Source organism: Bidens hawaiensis, unplaced genomic scaffold (assembly GCF_021521415.1).
Source record: "Bidens hawaiensis isolate Kalapana, Puna unplaced genomic scaffold, B.hawaiensis_p1.1 tig00050451_1, whole genome shotgun sequence".
NCBI lineage: Eukaryota > Viridiplantae > Streptophyta > Magnoliopsida > Asterales > Asteraceae > Bidens > Bidens hawaiensis.
In genome coordinates, this window is record NW_027506151.1 from 105,617 (window position 1) to 124,301 (window position 18,685).

An 18,685-nucleotide genomic window follows, 5' to 3' on the forward strand; every position below is an offset into this window, starting at 1 on the left:
TGTTGATGGAGTTTGGGTATAGCTTTGGGTCCAAGAAAAGAAAATGAATTTCTAATGGGTGGGACCAGTACTAGGAGGTGGTGTGAGTGACTGCAGTAGCACGTGACCCCACCATCGTATCCTTTTTCTTCCTTATTATTCACACCTCCTCCTCCTCCATTAACCCACTCACCATGCAAATCAAACCCAATTAATTCACCCACAAAACAAAACCCTCAATGTCTCAACCCACTGAAGAACCCATGGTTCCACCTGCGGCGAAGCGGCTAAAACCACCACCTCCGGACCAGGACCAGACCCAGCTGGTACATTGCCCACGGTGCGAGTCACCCAACACCAAGTTCTGTTACTACAACAACTACTCGCTCACTCAACCACGCTACTTCTGTAAGGCCTGCAGACGATACTGGACCAAAGGTGGCACCCTCCGTAATATCCCAGTCGGCGGCGTCTCCCGGAGGAATAAAAAGCTCACCTTCAACCGCCGCCGAGAACAAAACTCGCACTATGACAAACTGGCCCTTTGTAAGTATTATATTGTTATTTCTATACTGATAATAACGATTAGTATAAGTTTAAGTAAAAAATCGAATGTTTAGTAAGAAAAAAGCTAAAATAGGACTAGTATAATTTTCAGTAATAAAACAAACAAACAAACAGTATGATAGATATTGTTACATTATGATTCAAGAATCATCATTAGTCAGCTTAAATTAAATGATGTCTATTAAAACCAAACGATTTATATATTCGATTTAAGCCCAAAACAGATTTTATATAGATCGATTTGGGTTTCGGTTTCACAAAAATATACACCAATTTATTTTATAAAATTTTGTAACTCGGTTCGCCTAGGTTTTCAGTTTCATAAAAAAAACAACGAACCGATTTATAAGTTTTATTTTTGGTTTTAAGCGGAAAACTGAATTCGTTACTCAGTTCTCGTTTCTGTTTCGGTTTCACAAAAATTTCAATAAATCAAATAAACCTAGTAAGTAGTAACAAATACAGTAATATTTTTAATTTAAGTTTTTTTTCATTGAGCTCAATGTTATATTCCAATCACAATTTCAGTCCAAAGAATTTTAAAAACTAAAAAAAAAATAACGATAATTATTCAACAGAGAGTTTGATTAGTTTTTGGTTTTCGCCAAGTAAACCTAACTGAATGTTCATTGTTTTTATTATTTTATATTTAAAATTTAAAATTGATTTTATACTTACAAAACATGGAGAAAATGAAAATGTATACTTGTTGCAGTATCAGATGGGCTTGGCATGAGCCCAAGCTCAATCAGTCTCCAGCTTTCACGACCCGAATCACCGGTACAGTTCTCGGAGAATCCTGATTTCATGTTCGAGGATCTCACCATTGATTTCATGGATAGGGGTGGTGGTGGTGGCATTAGAAATTACAACGGTGCTGACTATTTTCAGTCCACTGCGGCTACCGGCATTGGTGGATACAGGCCCAACAATGGGTACGGGCCGGACACGAGTAATATCTATGGGCCGGGACCATTTGGAGAAACAATGTGGTATTTTGATGAGCGTTATGACATGCTAGTTAATGGGGATGATGTGAAGCCTAAGGTATTTGACTTAGAAAGGCGAGATCAAGCGGGTTGTTATTCGGATCTTCATGATTCGGGTGTGGGGAGAAACGGGTCGCCTGGGTATCTTCTGGGTCTCGGGTCTGCGTGGACTGGGTTGGTTCACGGGTATGGATCGGCGTCAACGAACCCGCTAGTATAGTTATTATAGTAATGGATATGATTTTACTTGCCTTTTGGCCAAGTTGGATTAAAGGATTATAGTTTATGTCTTTAATGTTATATATAAGATATTAGTGTGTTGGTGGATGAATGCTATAACTTTTAGATATTAGAAACACACGCATTTAATTATAAAAAAGAATAATAATAACCATACAATTTACGACAGGGTCAAATTTCCTTGTATGGTTTGATTCGTGATATGATGCACATTACCATACGAAGTCAACTCATATATTCTTCGTCACACATTTCATGTAGTTAGCATGGGGTACTGTACTCATAAAACTTTAATTGCATATACATAATTTGAATACTACTATAATTCAGCTATCTCGTTTTCGTTTAAAAATTGTAGTTATGAAGAATATCATCTCAACACATAGGTTGATGTTTAATCATCACAATGTTGCCCTTCTACCTTCGAAATACATAACTAAACAAATTAAGGAAGGAAAAATGTATACAAATTCTACACCATAAAGTTAGTAAACATTAACATTAATGACATTCTCTTATATGCCCATTACCACAATAAAACCACATGCCATGTAGGTTTTGTGCCTCCTGTTGAAAAAAAAAACCTTTTTTGTGCCTCTTAAGAGGATGATGGATGTGCGGATTACTGGTTACAATAACATTTTATACATATTTGCCCTGTGCTATTGAAAAATATGTTAACATAAAGTAATTAAAATTGGGGCATTCGGAGAATCGAACTCGGGACCTCTCGCACCCAAAGAGAGAATCATACCACTAGACCAAATGCCCGGACATGCCAAATCAGCACATAAATATTAATTTAAATATATACGTTACAAATTATTAATGTTCTTGAGAGTGCTGCCAACTGATTAAAAGACTTGAAAAATAATTGCTTCCGACTTTTTAAATAAATTATATATTAAAACAGTATATGCAATCTTTATTTCATATGAAACAAGCTATAAGGTTTTACGGTTGCATGTATCATAGTCCCCTTATTTGTATTAATAAGGTAAAACAGTTGCTTTAGGCTTGTAAACTTTTTGGGCCTCTTGTCACACTCGGTTTTAAGACTTAGTCGTGCGACTAATAATTTATATCAGTTTTGTAAATACATCAGAGTTGCGTTCTTTTAGCAGAAGTTTTTTAATAAATAATCTTTCTATAAAATCCCGGGTTTTAAGTACTCTTTTTTTTATTTTAAACATCTCTTTGATTCAAAACAAAAATTGCATTATATTTCCAACATCTAAGCCATCAAATTGCATCTAATGACTATATCTCTGATCTTCTATTATTTCTTTCTTGAATTCCTCTTTGAACTAACCTTTATGATTTAATGTAAATTAGTTTTGAAAATGCATCTATAAGTTGATGAATCGTTAGGCGACTCTAAAATATTTTCAAACTTTCGTTAAAATATAAATATAGATTTTTTGTATAGCTAGGTAGAGCATCTGTTTTGTCCAATGGGGTGTATTAGTACTTACACACACAATACCATTCCCCCGGGCACAAGTGCCCAGCAGAACCATGTGTAGTTTGTTTGAGTGTTTCTATTATCTTGTGTTATAATGTTTTAGATATTGGTATCTAAAACATGATTATTGGTATGCTTATCAATAATCACATATGTTTGGATCCAGACCCATGTGTAGTTAGTTTGAGTGTTTCTATTATCTTGTGTTATAATGTTTTAGGTATTTCCTATCCTAAAACAAACAACTGAAGGCTAATTACCGAGTTGGGCCAAATGAGCCAGCCTGAGATGTCTTAACTAGATGGGCTAGGGTTATGTGTTTTATGGACTGTTAGTCTTTCTTGGAGACTAAGTTGGGTTCTCATATAAATGTATCTTAACCGATTTAGGGTTTAAGAACAAGAAAACAATGAGATAGTTTGTAATAGGGTTTTTGAGCTATATTTCCCTAATAACAAAGTGAAATCTCTTTACGTTTGTGTTTTTATCGATTATCATTTAATTCCTTTGAAGACCTTGAATTGGTATCAGAGCCGATTCAAGGAATCTGAACAATAATCACCAGTTGCTGCCTAGGGTTTCACAACCGCCACCACTGATCACAGTTATGCATCGTCGATGTTGTGCACTGTTGTTGTCTTCACGCATTCAACCAGAAACCGAGTTGTTTCCGTCTCTGAACTTATTATTAGACGATACGGATTTGATCGAGTTATTTTAGATCTACAAATCGTTGTTTTACTTTGATTATACGAGGTGTGTTTAATTGAGTGGTGCTGAAAGATATGGGGGATTCTGTACCACAACCGAAAGGGAAGAAGCAGGGTCTACGTCCGTTCACTGTCCCATGTTAACTGCTACAAATTACACCGTATGGGCCATGAGAATGAAAATTGCCTTGAAGGTTCACAAGGTGTGGGATACAATTGGGTCGGATTCAACCGATGACGAGAATAATGACTTGGCAATAGCACTTCTGTTTCAGTCAATACCCAAAAATCTGATTATGCAAGTGGGCAATTAGGAAACTGCAAAAAATTTGTGGGTGCAATCAAAAGTCGTCATTTGGGGGAGCCTATCGGGTTACAGAAGCTCGTCTGCAAACCCTAACCACAGAATTTGATAATATGAAAATGCGTGATTCAGAATCGATTGATGGTTTCGCCCGGAAGTTATCAAGTTTGGCCTCAATATCCAAAGCCCTAGGAGATTGAACAGACAAAGATGGTAAATAAGTTTCTAAAGGCACTTCCTTGTTCTAAATACATTCAAATAGTTTCTTTGATCGAACAAGTTTTGGATTTTAACAAAATCGGGTTTGAAGATGTCGTAGGATGGTTGAAAGCCTATGAAGAACAATCAAGTAAGAAGGTATGGAAATACAAGGTAACCTATTGTTCTCAAATGGTGAAAGCTTCTATTCAAGACAGGGAGAAAACATGTCAAGAGGTCGAGGCCGAGGCCGAAGTAACCGAGGCTGGGGAAGAGGTTGTGGAAACGGGCTAAACCGAACCGAGTTTTGTTAGAGTCAAAAGGGAAGAAAAGGGTAAAGAAAGATTAATCCAATGTGGTTTGCTATCGATGTGATCAAATGGGGAACTTTGCATCGAAATGTCCGGATCGTGTACAAAAATTCCTGGAAGCAAACCTGGCAGAAATGATGGAGGCTGATACCGCCTTTGTACACGAGGTTGTGTTCTTGAATGAACATAATCTAATACCCAAGAAATTCGAAACCGGCCAGGTAGAGAATAATGTGTGGTATTTAGATAACGGAGCAAGCAACCATATGATGGGAAACCGGTCTTTCCTTTCAGAATTGAATGTAAGCATAACCGGAAATGTAAGATTTGGCGATGGGTCATGCGTTAAAATCAAGGTAGAGGCTCAGTTGTTTTTTAACGAAAATACGGTGACCAAAATTTTCTAATCAAAACGTACTATGTACTCGTGCTTAAAACCAATATTATAAGCCTAGGTCAAGCTACCGAGTTTGGTTGTGATGTGAGAATGAAAGATGAATACTTGATTATACATGATGGGGGTGGAAGGCTGCTAATGAAAGTAACGAGATCACCGTGTCATACAATATATGTTTAAACGTGGGTACATCGGTTTGTTTACTAGCCAATATTAGTGATGATGCTTGGCGTTAGCATGCAAGGCTTGGGCATATTAGTTTCGATACGATGAAGACGATGGCTAAAAAGGAGATGGTTCATGGTTTACCACAGGTCGAGCATGAGAATGAGATGTGCGAGTCATGTTTGGTGGGAAAACACGCACAAAATTCATTTCCGTAGACCAGATGTTTCGGGCTAAACGAGTTCTCGAGCTTGTTCATGGGGACTTGTGTGGTCCGGTTACCCTTACCACCATATGAGGTAATAAATACGTTTTTGTATTAATTGATGATTTTTCACGGTATATGTGGTCTATTTTGTTGAAAGAAAAACGTGAGGCATTCGAGAAAATCAAGAAGTTCAAAGCCTTGGTTGAGAAAAAAACTGAAGTGGCCATTAAAACACTCCGAACCGATCGAGGATGAGAATTCACCTAGAGTGAATTTAATGTGTTTTGTGAAGATAATGAAATTTCATGATAGTTAACGACCCCGTATACGCCTCAACAAAACAACTTTGTAGAACGCCGAAACCGTACTCTTCTGGAGATGGCAAGGTGCATTTTGAAGACCATGAAGGCACCAAATTATTTGCAGGGAGAAGCGGTTCGATACTTCACGTACTTAACTAATCGAGTGTCCACAAGATCGTTAAAGGACCACAAACCATATGAAATATTCAAGGGGAAGAAGCCGACTATTGAACATTTCAGAGTGTTTGGTTGTCTTGCATATGCTAAGGTTGAAAAACCTCACTTGAAGAAGCTTGATAACCGATCGAGACCTCTTGTGAATCTTGAAACAGAACCAGTTTTAAGGCGTACCGGCTTTATAATCCGAAAACTCGAAGAATTGTCATTAGTCGAGACGTGGTTTTTAATGAAAAGGTTGAGTGGAATTGGGAAGAACCAAACAGAGATGAAGATGGCAAACCGGGCACGTTTAAGTTTGTTTGGGGTAATTCGATAGGCGCTGGAGTCGGGCATGTTATGATCCGCCCCATGCTGACAGAAAACTCAAATTTCAACTCAAACGAGTCACCCAACAACATCCAAAGTGACTCCGAATGAGGCCCGCACAATGGTATTGAAACGGGCCCAAACAGCCCAACCAATGCTGGCCCAAACAACCCAAATAGTGCTGCTTCTGGTAGCAGTACTTCAACACATTCAGCAGCCCAAAATGGGCATGTTTTACCAACGCAACAAGTCAGAACAATCATACCATAACTGTAAGTCCCCCCGGGGCGTCGCTGATCGATACGAGATCCGCACGAGGTCTAGGAGTGCGGAATCCTCCTAGACTCGTTTATGGTGTAGAAGACGAAAAACACGATTACACACAAACAAACACACAAACAAACACACGAACGGGATAAACGAATCAGCAGATCTTTTTACTAATAACCATAACACGTTACATACCGAACATAAACAAAACATGGCCGACCCGAGGTGAGCTCTACCTCGGGCCGTCCCACACGACTCTCCCTCTCTGTTTCTCTCTAGATACTTGAACTGACCACACAATACTCTAACTTTCTGGATACTAAAACCTAAACAAGACACACATATATATAGATAAATCAACTTCGCGGGCTTGGGCTTGGGCCTGTAGGCGAAGTTGTTATAACTTCACCTACGGCGAAGTTGTTCTAACTTCGCCTATGGCGTCTTCGCTGGTCAGAATTGCATAGCGACGGTCACAAAATGCACCAATAGACTCCCCTTTGACCGTTGCTCTCAATTCTAACAAACACAAAAGATCATCTGTTACAAAACATGCACCAACAGACTCCCTCTTAACTGATGATCTTCTGTCTGCTCCTTCTTGTAGGACTCGATTGCACTGTGATCTTCAAACTTGAACTTCACACATACATGCAACATCCATCCTGTCTTCAACCAGCTGTGTCTGAAACTGTCTTGTAGCTTCACAAATCTACCAATCACCCAGCGTCTTCCATATCAGATCTCCCCTTCAGTGTAAGCTTCTCCGACTATAATGATTGAGGTCTTTGACATGCATGCATCCCCGTGCCTAATTGATCATCTCAACCAATCACGTGAAGTCCTTCTGACTTCACCAACACGTGAAGTTCTTCTAACTTCACCAACACGCAAAGTTGGGCTCCCTCCACAACTTCACCAACACGTCGGAATTGTATAGTAAGATAAGGTTCAATCTTCAACTACTTAACATCAAGTGATCAATTTCATCACAAAACCACCTTAACAGAATCTAACACACATGACCATTAATTAATCCGAAGCATCTTCAATCACCATGGATAACGATCAAGAACATAAACACTTTAATTCCCGATTAAATCCAACTTGCTCCAAAATTTTCACTTTAATAAATAAGCATCACGTTTCAGGATCCAATTCTCGAACGCCTTGAAAATAACATAAATAATATGCTCTGACCTCAATCCAGTAATGATGAAAATCTTCGGTTCAATTTGACTTTCTTCAGTTGGTCAACCTCGAACAACAACAATTTCTTTGCCCACAATCACCCAAATATGTGTCAATATCCAGTTTCAATCAACATCCCATTCACAACTTCAACTCCAAATCCAGAGTTGACCCGTGTTTGTTCACACGTAAGACTAAGAGATACCAAGTTTCACTCGTTGACGGAACAACGTCTTCGGTCTCACAATAATCGTGTACACCTGGCCATTCAGACGAAAACTCCAAACAATTCTTTTTTTTTTTTTAAATTTTAATTTTTTTTTTAATTTCACCTAAAAGTCAACTTCGCCTAAAAGTCAACTTCGCCCCTCGTTAACTTCGCCTGGCTATAACTTCGCCTGGCTGCTAACTTCGCCTAAACCCTAAAATTTAAGCGACAACTTCGCCTGAACCCAATAACTTCGCCTGCGGCGGCTGTTCGGCCAAAATCGCATCAGAAACGTGCCAGAAACACCAAAACGCAGATCTCGAACCATAGCATAAGAGCCTAAGGCTCTGATACCACTTGTAAGTCCCCCCGGGGCGTCGCTGATCGATACAAGATCCGCACGAGGTCTAGGAGTGCGGAATCCTTCTAGACTCATTTATGGTGTAGAAGACGAAGAACACGATTACACACAAACAAACACACGAACAAACACACGAACGGGATAAACGAATCTGCAGATCTTTTTACTAATAACCATAACACGTTACATACCGAACATAAACAAAACACGGCCGACCCGAGGTGAGCTCTACCTCGGGCCGTCCCACACGACTCTCCCTCCCTGTTTCTCTCTAGATACTTGAACTGACCACACAATACTCTAACTTTCTGGATACTAAAACCTAAACAAGACACACATATATATAGATAAATCAACTTCGCGGGCTTGGGCTTGGGCCTGTAGGCGAAGTTGTTATAACTTCGCCTACGGGGAAGTTGTTTTAACTTCGCCTACGGGGAAGTTTTTCTAACTTCGCCTATGGCGAAGTTGTTCTAACTTCGCCTATGGCGTCTCCGCTGGTCAGAATTGCATAGCAACGGTCACAAAATGCACCAACAGACTCCCCTTTGACCGTTGCTCTCAATTCTAACAAATACAAAAGATCATCTGTTACAAAACATGCACCAACAATAACCAAGAAGATTAACATGTGTTTTGGTTTAACCACAGTTGCTCGATGACCATGGTTTATAGGATGATACTGATTGTGAACAATTACTTTTAGCAATCAAGGAAGTACCTACTTGTTATCAAGAGGCTAAAGTTTCAAAGTAATGGATTAAAGCGATGAAGGTCGAGATAGATTCCATCCACAAAAATAATACTTGGACCTTAATTGAGAAACCGAATGGGATAAAACCCATAGGTTTAAAATGGATTTTCAAGGTGAAGAACAATGTCGATGGAACAATTAATAAATATAAAGCACTGTTAATTAATAAAGAGGTGCGTGAAATAAGTCGGGATCGGTTTTGAAGAAGTTTTTTCTCCAGTCGCACGAATCGATACTATTTGATTATTAGTTGCATTAACCACATCAAATGGTTGGGAGATTCATCATCTTGATGTAAAAACATCATTTTTACATGGTGAGTTAAAGGAAACTGTTTATGTAGCTCAACTAGAGGGATTCGATAAGAAAGGGGAAGAACATAAGGTATATAAACTGTCAAAAGCTTTGTACGTGTTAAGGCAAGTACCACGGGCTTGGAACTGTAATCACGATAATATTTTGAAAAAACAAGAAGTTTTTTCGGTGCAAGAAAAAACAGTCGGGTGTACCAAAAAGCCAAGGGAAAGCATCATTTGATCGTGGCGGTTTATGTCGACGATCTATTTGTAACCGGAACAAGCCGTTGTATCATAACCGACTTCAAAGAAGGTATGTCGACCAAGTTTGAGATGTCGGATCTCGGGGAATTAACGTATTATCTCGGTATTGAAGTCTTACAAAGCAATGACGAGAACAAATTAATCAAGAATGGTACACACATAAAATTTTGAAAGATATGGGAATGGAAACATGCAACATGTCTCACGTACCAATGGATCATGGCTTACGTTTATGTAAAGCTGAAAATGAGGTGGAGATTGATGCTACGGGATACTGGAAGATTGTCCGGTGTTTGAGATACCTATTGCATATGCGAACCTGACTTGTCATATTCGTTTGGGGTTGTTAGTCGCTATATGCAAAGTTCGAGAGAATCACATGGTTGGGCAATTAATCTCATTTTGAAGTTATTTGAAGAAAACTTTAAGTTTTGGTTAAAGTTTGAACGAGACGAGTCAAATAAATTGGTCGGTTATGGTGATAGTAGTCACAATGTGGATGAAGATGATAGAAGCAGTACAACCAGTCATTTCTTCTATTTTGGTTCGTCTCTCGTCACGTGGTGTTCACATAAACAAGCAACTGTGGCACTTTCTTCATGTGAAGCTGAATATATAGCAACCTCTACAGCCGCATGTCAGACAGTTTGGCTCCGAGAACTATTGGGTAAAATAACTGCTAACCCGTTACAAAAGATCAAGTTGAAAATTGACAACAACTCTGCGATTGCCCTCGTGAAGAATCCAGTGTTTCATGGTCGAACAAAACACATCAAATCTCGGTCACTTCATTCGAGAATGTGTTGAAGCAGATGAAGTCGAAGTTGAGCATTTAAGTGAAAATGAGCAAAAGGCGAACATTTTGACAAAAGACAATCGCAAGATTCAAGTTTCAAAAGATGCGCTAGTTACTATGTCACACCCGTAACAAAGGGGGCTGAACATGCCGGGGCACGACAGATTGCTTAAGAACACAATGACATTATTAAAGTGACATTATTTAGTTAACTAATTTATTTCATTCAATAACTCAAATACAACTTATTAAATACAAATAATTAAAACAATACTTAATTCATTTAAAATATCCTAAATGTATAATCTAAGTGACGAGTCTTCAATCTTCATAAGCAACCTAAAAGCAAAACATGTAGCATGCACAAAAATAGATTTGATCAACACGAATGTCGTTGAGCAATACACTAGGTTTTTGTTATAAATATATAATGAGACAAAAATCACAATTCATATGTATAAATAGAATATTGCACAACCATTGTAAATGTAAAGTAAATAACTGAGGATGCTTTCTGATTTGGTAACAATCAAAATACTTGGATAATGAGGCCCTATTCTATTAGCACAAGGCTAAATTAGTTAGGGAGCGTATGGTCATACTTAATGAGGCTCAACAATAATACTAAAATAAACAATCGTGCACGTAATCAATTTGAGGCATAAACATATGATCGAGCAAATATTCATATAAACACATAATGTTGACTTGTGAGTTTAGTAATGAGGTATTAAAACATTAAGTTTGAATATGGGATGCATGCCACCCCCTAAAGTATAAAAACATAAAAAGGGGGAGTGGGATTACTCACTTGGAATAAGTGACTTTGGTGAAGAATTTGTTCAAGAGAAAGCTTCGGAAAAACGAGCTCAATGAGCTAACATGCGAGTCCTAGGTTAAAAAGATCCTTAAGTTAGTAGGATGTATTGAGAAAACTTAAAGTAAAATAAAATGACAAATAAAATAAGTAAACACAGTTTTGGGGTTTAAAGTGGAAAAACTTAAGTATTTAAAGCGACGGTTTGAAAAGTAAGTTAACCGAAATCGAGTCTCGGTGTTCTATCCGTATGTTTTACTTAACCTTTGTTAAGTAAATATGAGGGAACTGGTTTAATGCAATAATGCACAACCCCTTGATAGATAAATACCAGAACAAGATTTTAACGAGTGTTCGGTTAGTCGGTTCGGGTCTTGATAAGTTGTCAAGTCCGAACCTGACATTCCAAAGTAAAAAATATCATGAGATAACTTATTTTAAAGAGAAACTTAACTATGTTAGAAGTTTTATTATGAAGAAACTCCAAACGTCAATGTTAAGCGAGTGTTCGGTTTTATCGGCCCAAGCTTGTTATAAGATCAAGTTGGATCCGACATACCAAGTATTTTGAGAAAACATTTACCAATCAGTTTATAACAAAATCTTAAAGAAAAATATGAGATTCGGTGGCCCGAAACATAACTAGTGTGTTTTAAGCGAGTGAGCTCAGTTTAGTTCGGTTTGTTTGGTTAGGTTGGTTGAAGACTTGGTATATGACCAAGTTTGGTTCCAACAAACCCATATCATAACAAAAAATGCAAAAATTAAATAAAAGAACTTAGAAACTTGAATCTTACATGCAACTTGTTTTAGATCATTTAAATAAAGAGTTTAAACGGGAGTTCGGTTTGGTTCGGTCCGTGACTTGGCATGAGACCGAGGTTGGCTACCACATACCCAAGTCCATAGAACTAATACAAAACTTAGAAAACTCATATCTAAAACGAAACAGTAAGCTTAAACAAATTAAAATGTTGAAATGGACTAAAATAGCCCTTTCATATAAACTTGCCTTAGGATGACATAAACACATAATTCAACCATTGTTGAAGAAGGGAAAACAAAGAAGTAAGATATTATAACGTAAACAAACTGAAATCATAAGTTTTAATTACTAAAAACGGGTTAAAATTAAGGTTTAGCTTTTGTTTGACTTCAAAAAGTCAAGTTGTAAAGAACTTGGAAAAAAAGCTTGTAAACCCAATTTGAGAGAGAGAGTTTGAAGTGATAGCAACTGGAAATGGGTGAAAATAAGTTAGTATTTATAGAGGAAGGGTTAGGGTATTGACACAAGTCTCCATCAATAGATTTACATGTGTAACAACTCGGATTTTTCTTGTTTAATATTTTATCCGTTACCCGACACGCTTTTATGTTCGGGAAATTTTACCAACAAAATATCGTGTTATTCAAGTTATTATTATTTTTTATTTTATTTATTTAATATATATAAATAAATTTGGTTTATATACAATTTTAGCCATAAACTATAATTTAACCCTGTTTTGTTTCCACCTCAATAGTTCAGGGACCTTTTTGCAAAATCTTATATTTTAACCCAATTAACCCATACCTGTATACCAGATTCCGTGTACCATACCTATTTCATATATCCGTTTACGCAATTTTATTCTTGGACCACAATCTTCTCGTAAACTTGGAAATTGATCAATGCATCTTATTCTTCTTACCTATTTCGGCCTACTGACACTTTTAATTAGGAAAACGAAATCCAATTGATCCGTATTAACTTATTAACGAACCGAACTCAGTTGATTTGGGTATTATACCTTTAGAGAATGTTTTAACTCAATTAAACAGACCTGCATCATCCCCTACCTAGCGCCAACTAAACCCCCATGCTTAATTATAATATAACAACCTCTTAATCTTCGTTCTGATCCGTGTTCTAGCCGGGCATAGTTGTTACAGTTTAGCCTGCAATTAATCATCAAGATAGGTGATAAGTTATATGGTTTTGCCCATCGTAATTTTTTGTACAATAGCCCTATGATCAATCGGCGAATCAGTTAACGATTTGACCGATTGATTGATCTAGGGTTCTTATATTAATATGGTCTACGGCTGTGTGTTTATAGTTAATCGGCTTCGTGTGTATAATCAAACTAGTCTATATGCCCGTGTGACACACGGGTTGGGTTAAAAAAATTGTCTTTAAAACATATTAATAAATGTAATCTATAAAATTTTAAAAATCAAATTATTGTATAATTAAAATAACTTAAATATAACATAAATTAAGTAAAAATAGGTAAAATTTTATTATCAATTTCTAAATACTTCTTTGTATATGACATTTAATGTTGTATTTGAAAGATTACTATCACTATAAAAGATGTCGTCATCTCGTCTTTTGACTCTTGATAGTGCGACATAAAATTGACTAATTTGATCATTTAACATCTTATCAATTTTTATCTAATTTGATCATTTAACATCACACTAATCAAGTAAATTGAGTTCATCACTGAGTGCCTCTGAAAGATTTCATGCAACATATATGATACCTAAAGAAACAGGATAGCCTATTCTTTAATTGTTTTTGTATTTCATTTGTGTTTTCATGTATACACTCAACTACAATTTAACACAAAGAAAACAACTACATTGGTTAAAATAAAATATTTGGGCAAATTGAAAAGAGAGCATTATCTTGAATACAAAGGTTTGACCAGAAGCTTTAATAATCAGTTGAGGTAACATTGACAAATTAGCATGCCATATGGTTGTTCTTTAAAAAAAGATGAATTAGAAGTGCACAACAGTATGACAAACACGGACTGGAAAAACAAATTTGGCCTAAACATGAATTTTACCTTCTACAAAGATGATTAAATTTCAGACTTTCATAAACCGCATGTAGTATATCAAGGATCTCTATCAAAGATTCGAATTTATGAACTCTTATCGCATTTGAGAATCAAACTAAAAGAGCAAGTATGCTGTATCTTTTCACACAGCTTTAAAAATATATACTCATTCAATTAGATAAAAAATGACATTTTTAAAAGGCCGAATAAAAGCAATGTAAAAGTGATTGAATGGATATTCGATGTTTTGTGAAGGTATTAAATTAGACAGCTTAAAAAACAAAACAACAAAATATGGTAATTTAGGCTTTATAGTAGGTATGATAATCCATGACCTTCATTTTCCAGTTTTGCAGTTGCTTATGAGCTTCTGCAATTGTCAATCAGTTTTGACAAATTAGTTTAGAACCGTCATTAAAATACATAAAATCAAGTTACAATAGGATAAGAAAAGTCATAAAATGCTCATATGAAATGAAAGTAGCCATTAACACTTGCATAGTCAAAATAATGTATTACCGTATCATCAAGCAACTTGACTGAAAATCCAGCCAGATCCTTATAAGCAAGCTGAAGCATAAAGGCATGTTACAAAAGTAAGTTAGTTTTAGTAATTAACATCTGCACTATTTATTTTACAATCTTAATGAAATAATCAGTGAACTCAAAATGATATAATATATATGACACATAAGAATCTACCTTACCAGTTCATGCACTTCATATGGATCCTAGAACTTGACACATGTATTCCATGACCCAGTACATTTGCATGTGGTGAAACCTTGCAGAAAAATAAAAGCAATGTAAACTAATATGGAGTTAAAAAATATATTTATTAGTAACCAAAGATAGAAAGAAATGAATTTTGGTTATAATACTGCATTTATATTCATTATTCAACCTGAATATCATTATGTGGTCACAATATCATGGTGTTATATGATAAAATTATGATAAATCTGAATTAAACTTAATCTACATATTATAAAAATTAGATTCACATGAAAGTAAAAGATAAAAAAACTCAACTAATCTGTTGATTAATACCAGCTTCAGATGAGTCAGCATATTTTTGGAGAGCAAGAGACTGTGTTGGAACAGAAGGGAGGACATCGAGTTCTATCTTCCCCTCCTCAAATGGCTCAAACACAAACCCAGAAAGTGAGCCACCTTTAACCTCCGCACAAACGGAAGACGGCGAGAACATGGAGATATACATAGAATGATACACAATATACCTATAAATGAGACGGAAGAGTAGAAGAAATCAAAAAAGTAAATTAGGGTTTCAAAAATTAAGGATAGGATGAAAGACTCATACCTATAATGGATTGTTTCCACAATAGCTGCTGCTAGTTGATGAAGAAGAAATGGAAAGGGTAGGAAAAAAGGCTACAACCTACAGGTGATGAAAAAGTGAATCTAGAGTTAGGCAGTAATTCAAATTTTGAACGGGAATGGAATGATAAGGGATTTGGGCATATATTAAAATTAGCAGATGTATTTGACTGCCAAGTAAGCAAATTGGCTCTATAGTTGACACGTGTCAAATGAGTGTATATGGTTGACAAGTGTCCAAAAGTTCTTAATTTATCATATAGATGGTTAGGATGTATATCTTAAGGGTTTGACTTGGTTGGGGGCGCGAGTTTGAGCCACCCTAGCCCGATATTTTTGACAATTTTGTTAACTCATTTATATTGTAAAAATTCTTTTAATCAACTAAATAATATTATAAATATTATAAAAATAATAATTAATTTATATCTTATTAAAAACGACATTTTAACTAGTTACTTTTTCGAGCCTCGTTCTAGCCATATATATATATGTGTGTGTGTGTATATAGTTACTAAAATTTGTTAAAGGTTTATATAATAAAGATTTTAAAAATGGTTTTAATTAAAAATATATATACTTAGAATATCCCGTTAATTCACATATAGTATAAGTTTAAGTATTTTATAAAAGATTTTATTTTATATAAATATTATTATTTAGTATCTATTATCTTTTATTTATAGTATTAATTTAAAGGTAATCTTTATTAGTAAATAACAAATCATACTAAATTATTATTTGGCAATTAGCAATCGTCTCAACTCATTATTAATATATATTATTTATTTATTACAATTTAAATATTTTAAGTAAAAGGATTTAGTCTTGTAACAAATATATTTTTTTAATAACCTTTATAAAATTAATATTTAAAGAGATTATTTTAAGCGCAATACCCGCTCATATTTAGATTCTCTTTTAGCTCATTTATTAATTCGTAGTATTTCTTCGGCTATTATCATTCTTAGGATTGATATTCTTGACAAGCGTGACGTTCATTACTGTTCTTATCGAATTCATTTCCTTTTGCTTATAAAGTGAGTATTCACTCCCTTTTTTACTTATTTTAACCGTTTTGGAGACATATGCGTATCATATTATATTTACCTAGTACTTAATATCCATATTAGCAAATTGTTAACCTTGTGTGCATATCGATTATTTTCCTAACTTGCTATATGTTTTTTTTTGATTTATTGTCAATATTCGGGGAGGTCCATCATAATCGCAGTAATAGTATGATCATACCGGCTGTCGTAGTAGCCAATGCCCACTTCGCAAGACAACGACTTTACCGACACCCCTTATTTGCTCATTGGCTTAATTGTTTATCTCACAGGAACAATTTTTGCACTTTGTATTATATTGTATTCAAATTAACTGGTGTTTACTCACTCAACCTCGTGTTGACAAAATTATTTTTATTTTATACGCATATGCAGATTATTGTTTGAATTGATATAAGGATTGATGAAGAATTTAAGGTCTTTAGCGTTAGAAGAATAAATCAAGAGTTAGATTTGTATTTATTGTTTTGTTTAAATTATGTACTTTGTATTATTTGAATTTGTTGAATGCTTAACTTAAAGAAATAGATATTGTCATTTCTTAATTATTGCATGATAGCACATTGAGAGTTATGAGCAATCAGCTCACGCCCCGACATTTTCGCCTTAAGTTGGGGTGTGACAGATTGGTATCAGAGCTGAAGGTTTTAGATAGGTTGTTAGTGGTTCCTTGGTAACATGCGTAGGAGCCCCATACTTGCTTATTTGTTTGCCTTATGTGTTCAAACTATTTGTTTACAACTTTCTTAGATAATTATCTAATTATTGTTTGTTATTATATTGTCATGCACACACACACAACTCCAAGGCTATGTTTCAACCTCAAAATCAATTTTTCTTTATTAATTTAAATAAAGTAGATTGTCTTTTATTTTTGAGAAATTCCTCAAGAAATCTCATAGTGTTGTTTTTACTCTTTCACCTTAAGGCTAGGTTGTGTGACAAGTCCTGTAGTAACTAAAAGGGAGAGAGAACTGTGAGTTGGACCTTGGCAAGCCAGTTCTGAGAACCCAAGGTAAGACGCTATTCCTTACATGGAGGATAACATGACCGCAATACTCGATCTTATAGGCCAACGTGGGACACAACTGTCATACGACCAACACCCTAGGTTATTTTTAAACCTAATTCATGGTGATTCATGGCTAAATTCGGTCTTTCCGTGTATTGTGATTTGTTATTTTAAATGGTTAGTTGGGTGAAAAATCCATGGAACCCATGGGCACTCCTACTATCCATTTCTTAATTTGTTTTGGTGTTTTTGTTGGAGTAACCATACGTGGTGATTCACTGGATACTCCAACTACCCATATTTTGTTTCGTTAGTTCGTTATTTAGTTGGTACAATTAAAATTCCATGGAATGCTCATAGGCCGTCAAACTCTATTGTATTGATAATTCGTTAATTAGTTGGTACAGTTAAAATGCCACGTAACGCTCATGGGCTATCTAAGTCATTTATTTTTATTCATTATTTAGTTTGGTCGGTTAAAACGCCATGTAACACTCATGGACCGACAAACTAAATTGTCTTATTAATTCGTTAATTTGTTGGGCCATTTAAAATGCCATGTAACGCTCATGGGAGGCCCAACTACCAAATTGATGTTATGTTATTTAGCTGGGCCATTAAATGCCATGGAGCTCATGGGAAGCCCAACTCACAAAATTATTTTAGTAAGTAACCATACGTGGTGATTCACTGGATACTCCAACTACCCATATTTTGTTTCGTTAGTTCGTTATTTAGTTGGTACAATTAAAATTCCATGGAATGCTCATAGGCCGTCAAACTCTATTGTATTGATAATTCGTTAATTAGTTGGTACAGTTAAAATGCCACGTAACGCTCATAGGGCTATCTAAGTCATTTATTTTTATTCATTATTTAGTTTGGTCGGTTAAAACGCCATGTAACACTCATGGACCGACAAACTAAATTGTCTTATTAATTCGTTAATTTGTTGGGCCATTTAAAATGCCATGTAACGCTCATGGGAGGCCCAACTACCAAATTGATGTTATGTTATTTAGCTGGGCCATTAAATGCCATGGAGCTCATGGGAAGCCCAACTCACAAAATTATTTTAGTACGCTGACTAGTTGGGAAAATAAAATGCCATCACAGGCTCATGGGAAGCCCAACTTACCAAAGAAAATTTGTT

At 35.7% G+C, this 18,685-nt stretch overlaps 1 protein-coding gene across 1 annotated transcript; it reads left to right on the forward strand.

Moving 5' to 3' along the window:
* Window positions 1-239: 239 nt before the first annotated feature.
* Window positions 240-1,854, forward strand: LOC143616890 (uncharacterized). Its single transcript, XM_077089589.1, has 2 exons — window positions 240-525; window positions 1,262-1,854. The coding sequence occupies exons 1-2, from the start codon at window positions 243-245 to the stop codon at window positions 1,753-1,755; spliced, it is 777 nt and encodes a 258-aa protein (XP_076945704.1). The 5' UTR covers window positions 240-242; the 3' UTR covers window positions 1,756-1,854.
* Window positions 1,855-18,685: the final 16,831 nt, after the last annotated feature.

Excerpts from the sequence above, each read along its gene's own strand:
- LOC143616890 (XM_077089589.1), top strand. The coding sequence starts at position 243 with ATGGTTCCACCTGCGGCGAAGCGGCTAAAACCACCACCTCCGGACCAG. Across the intron at positions 526-1,261 it reads CTATGACAAACTGGCCCTTT|TATCAGATGGGCTTGGCATG; the intron begins GTAAGTATTATA and ends TACTTGTTGCAG.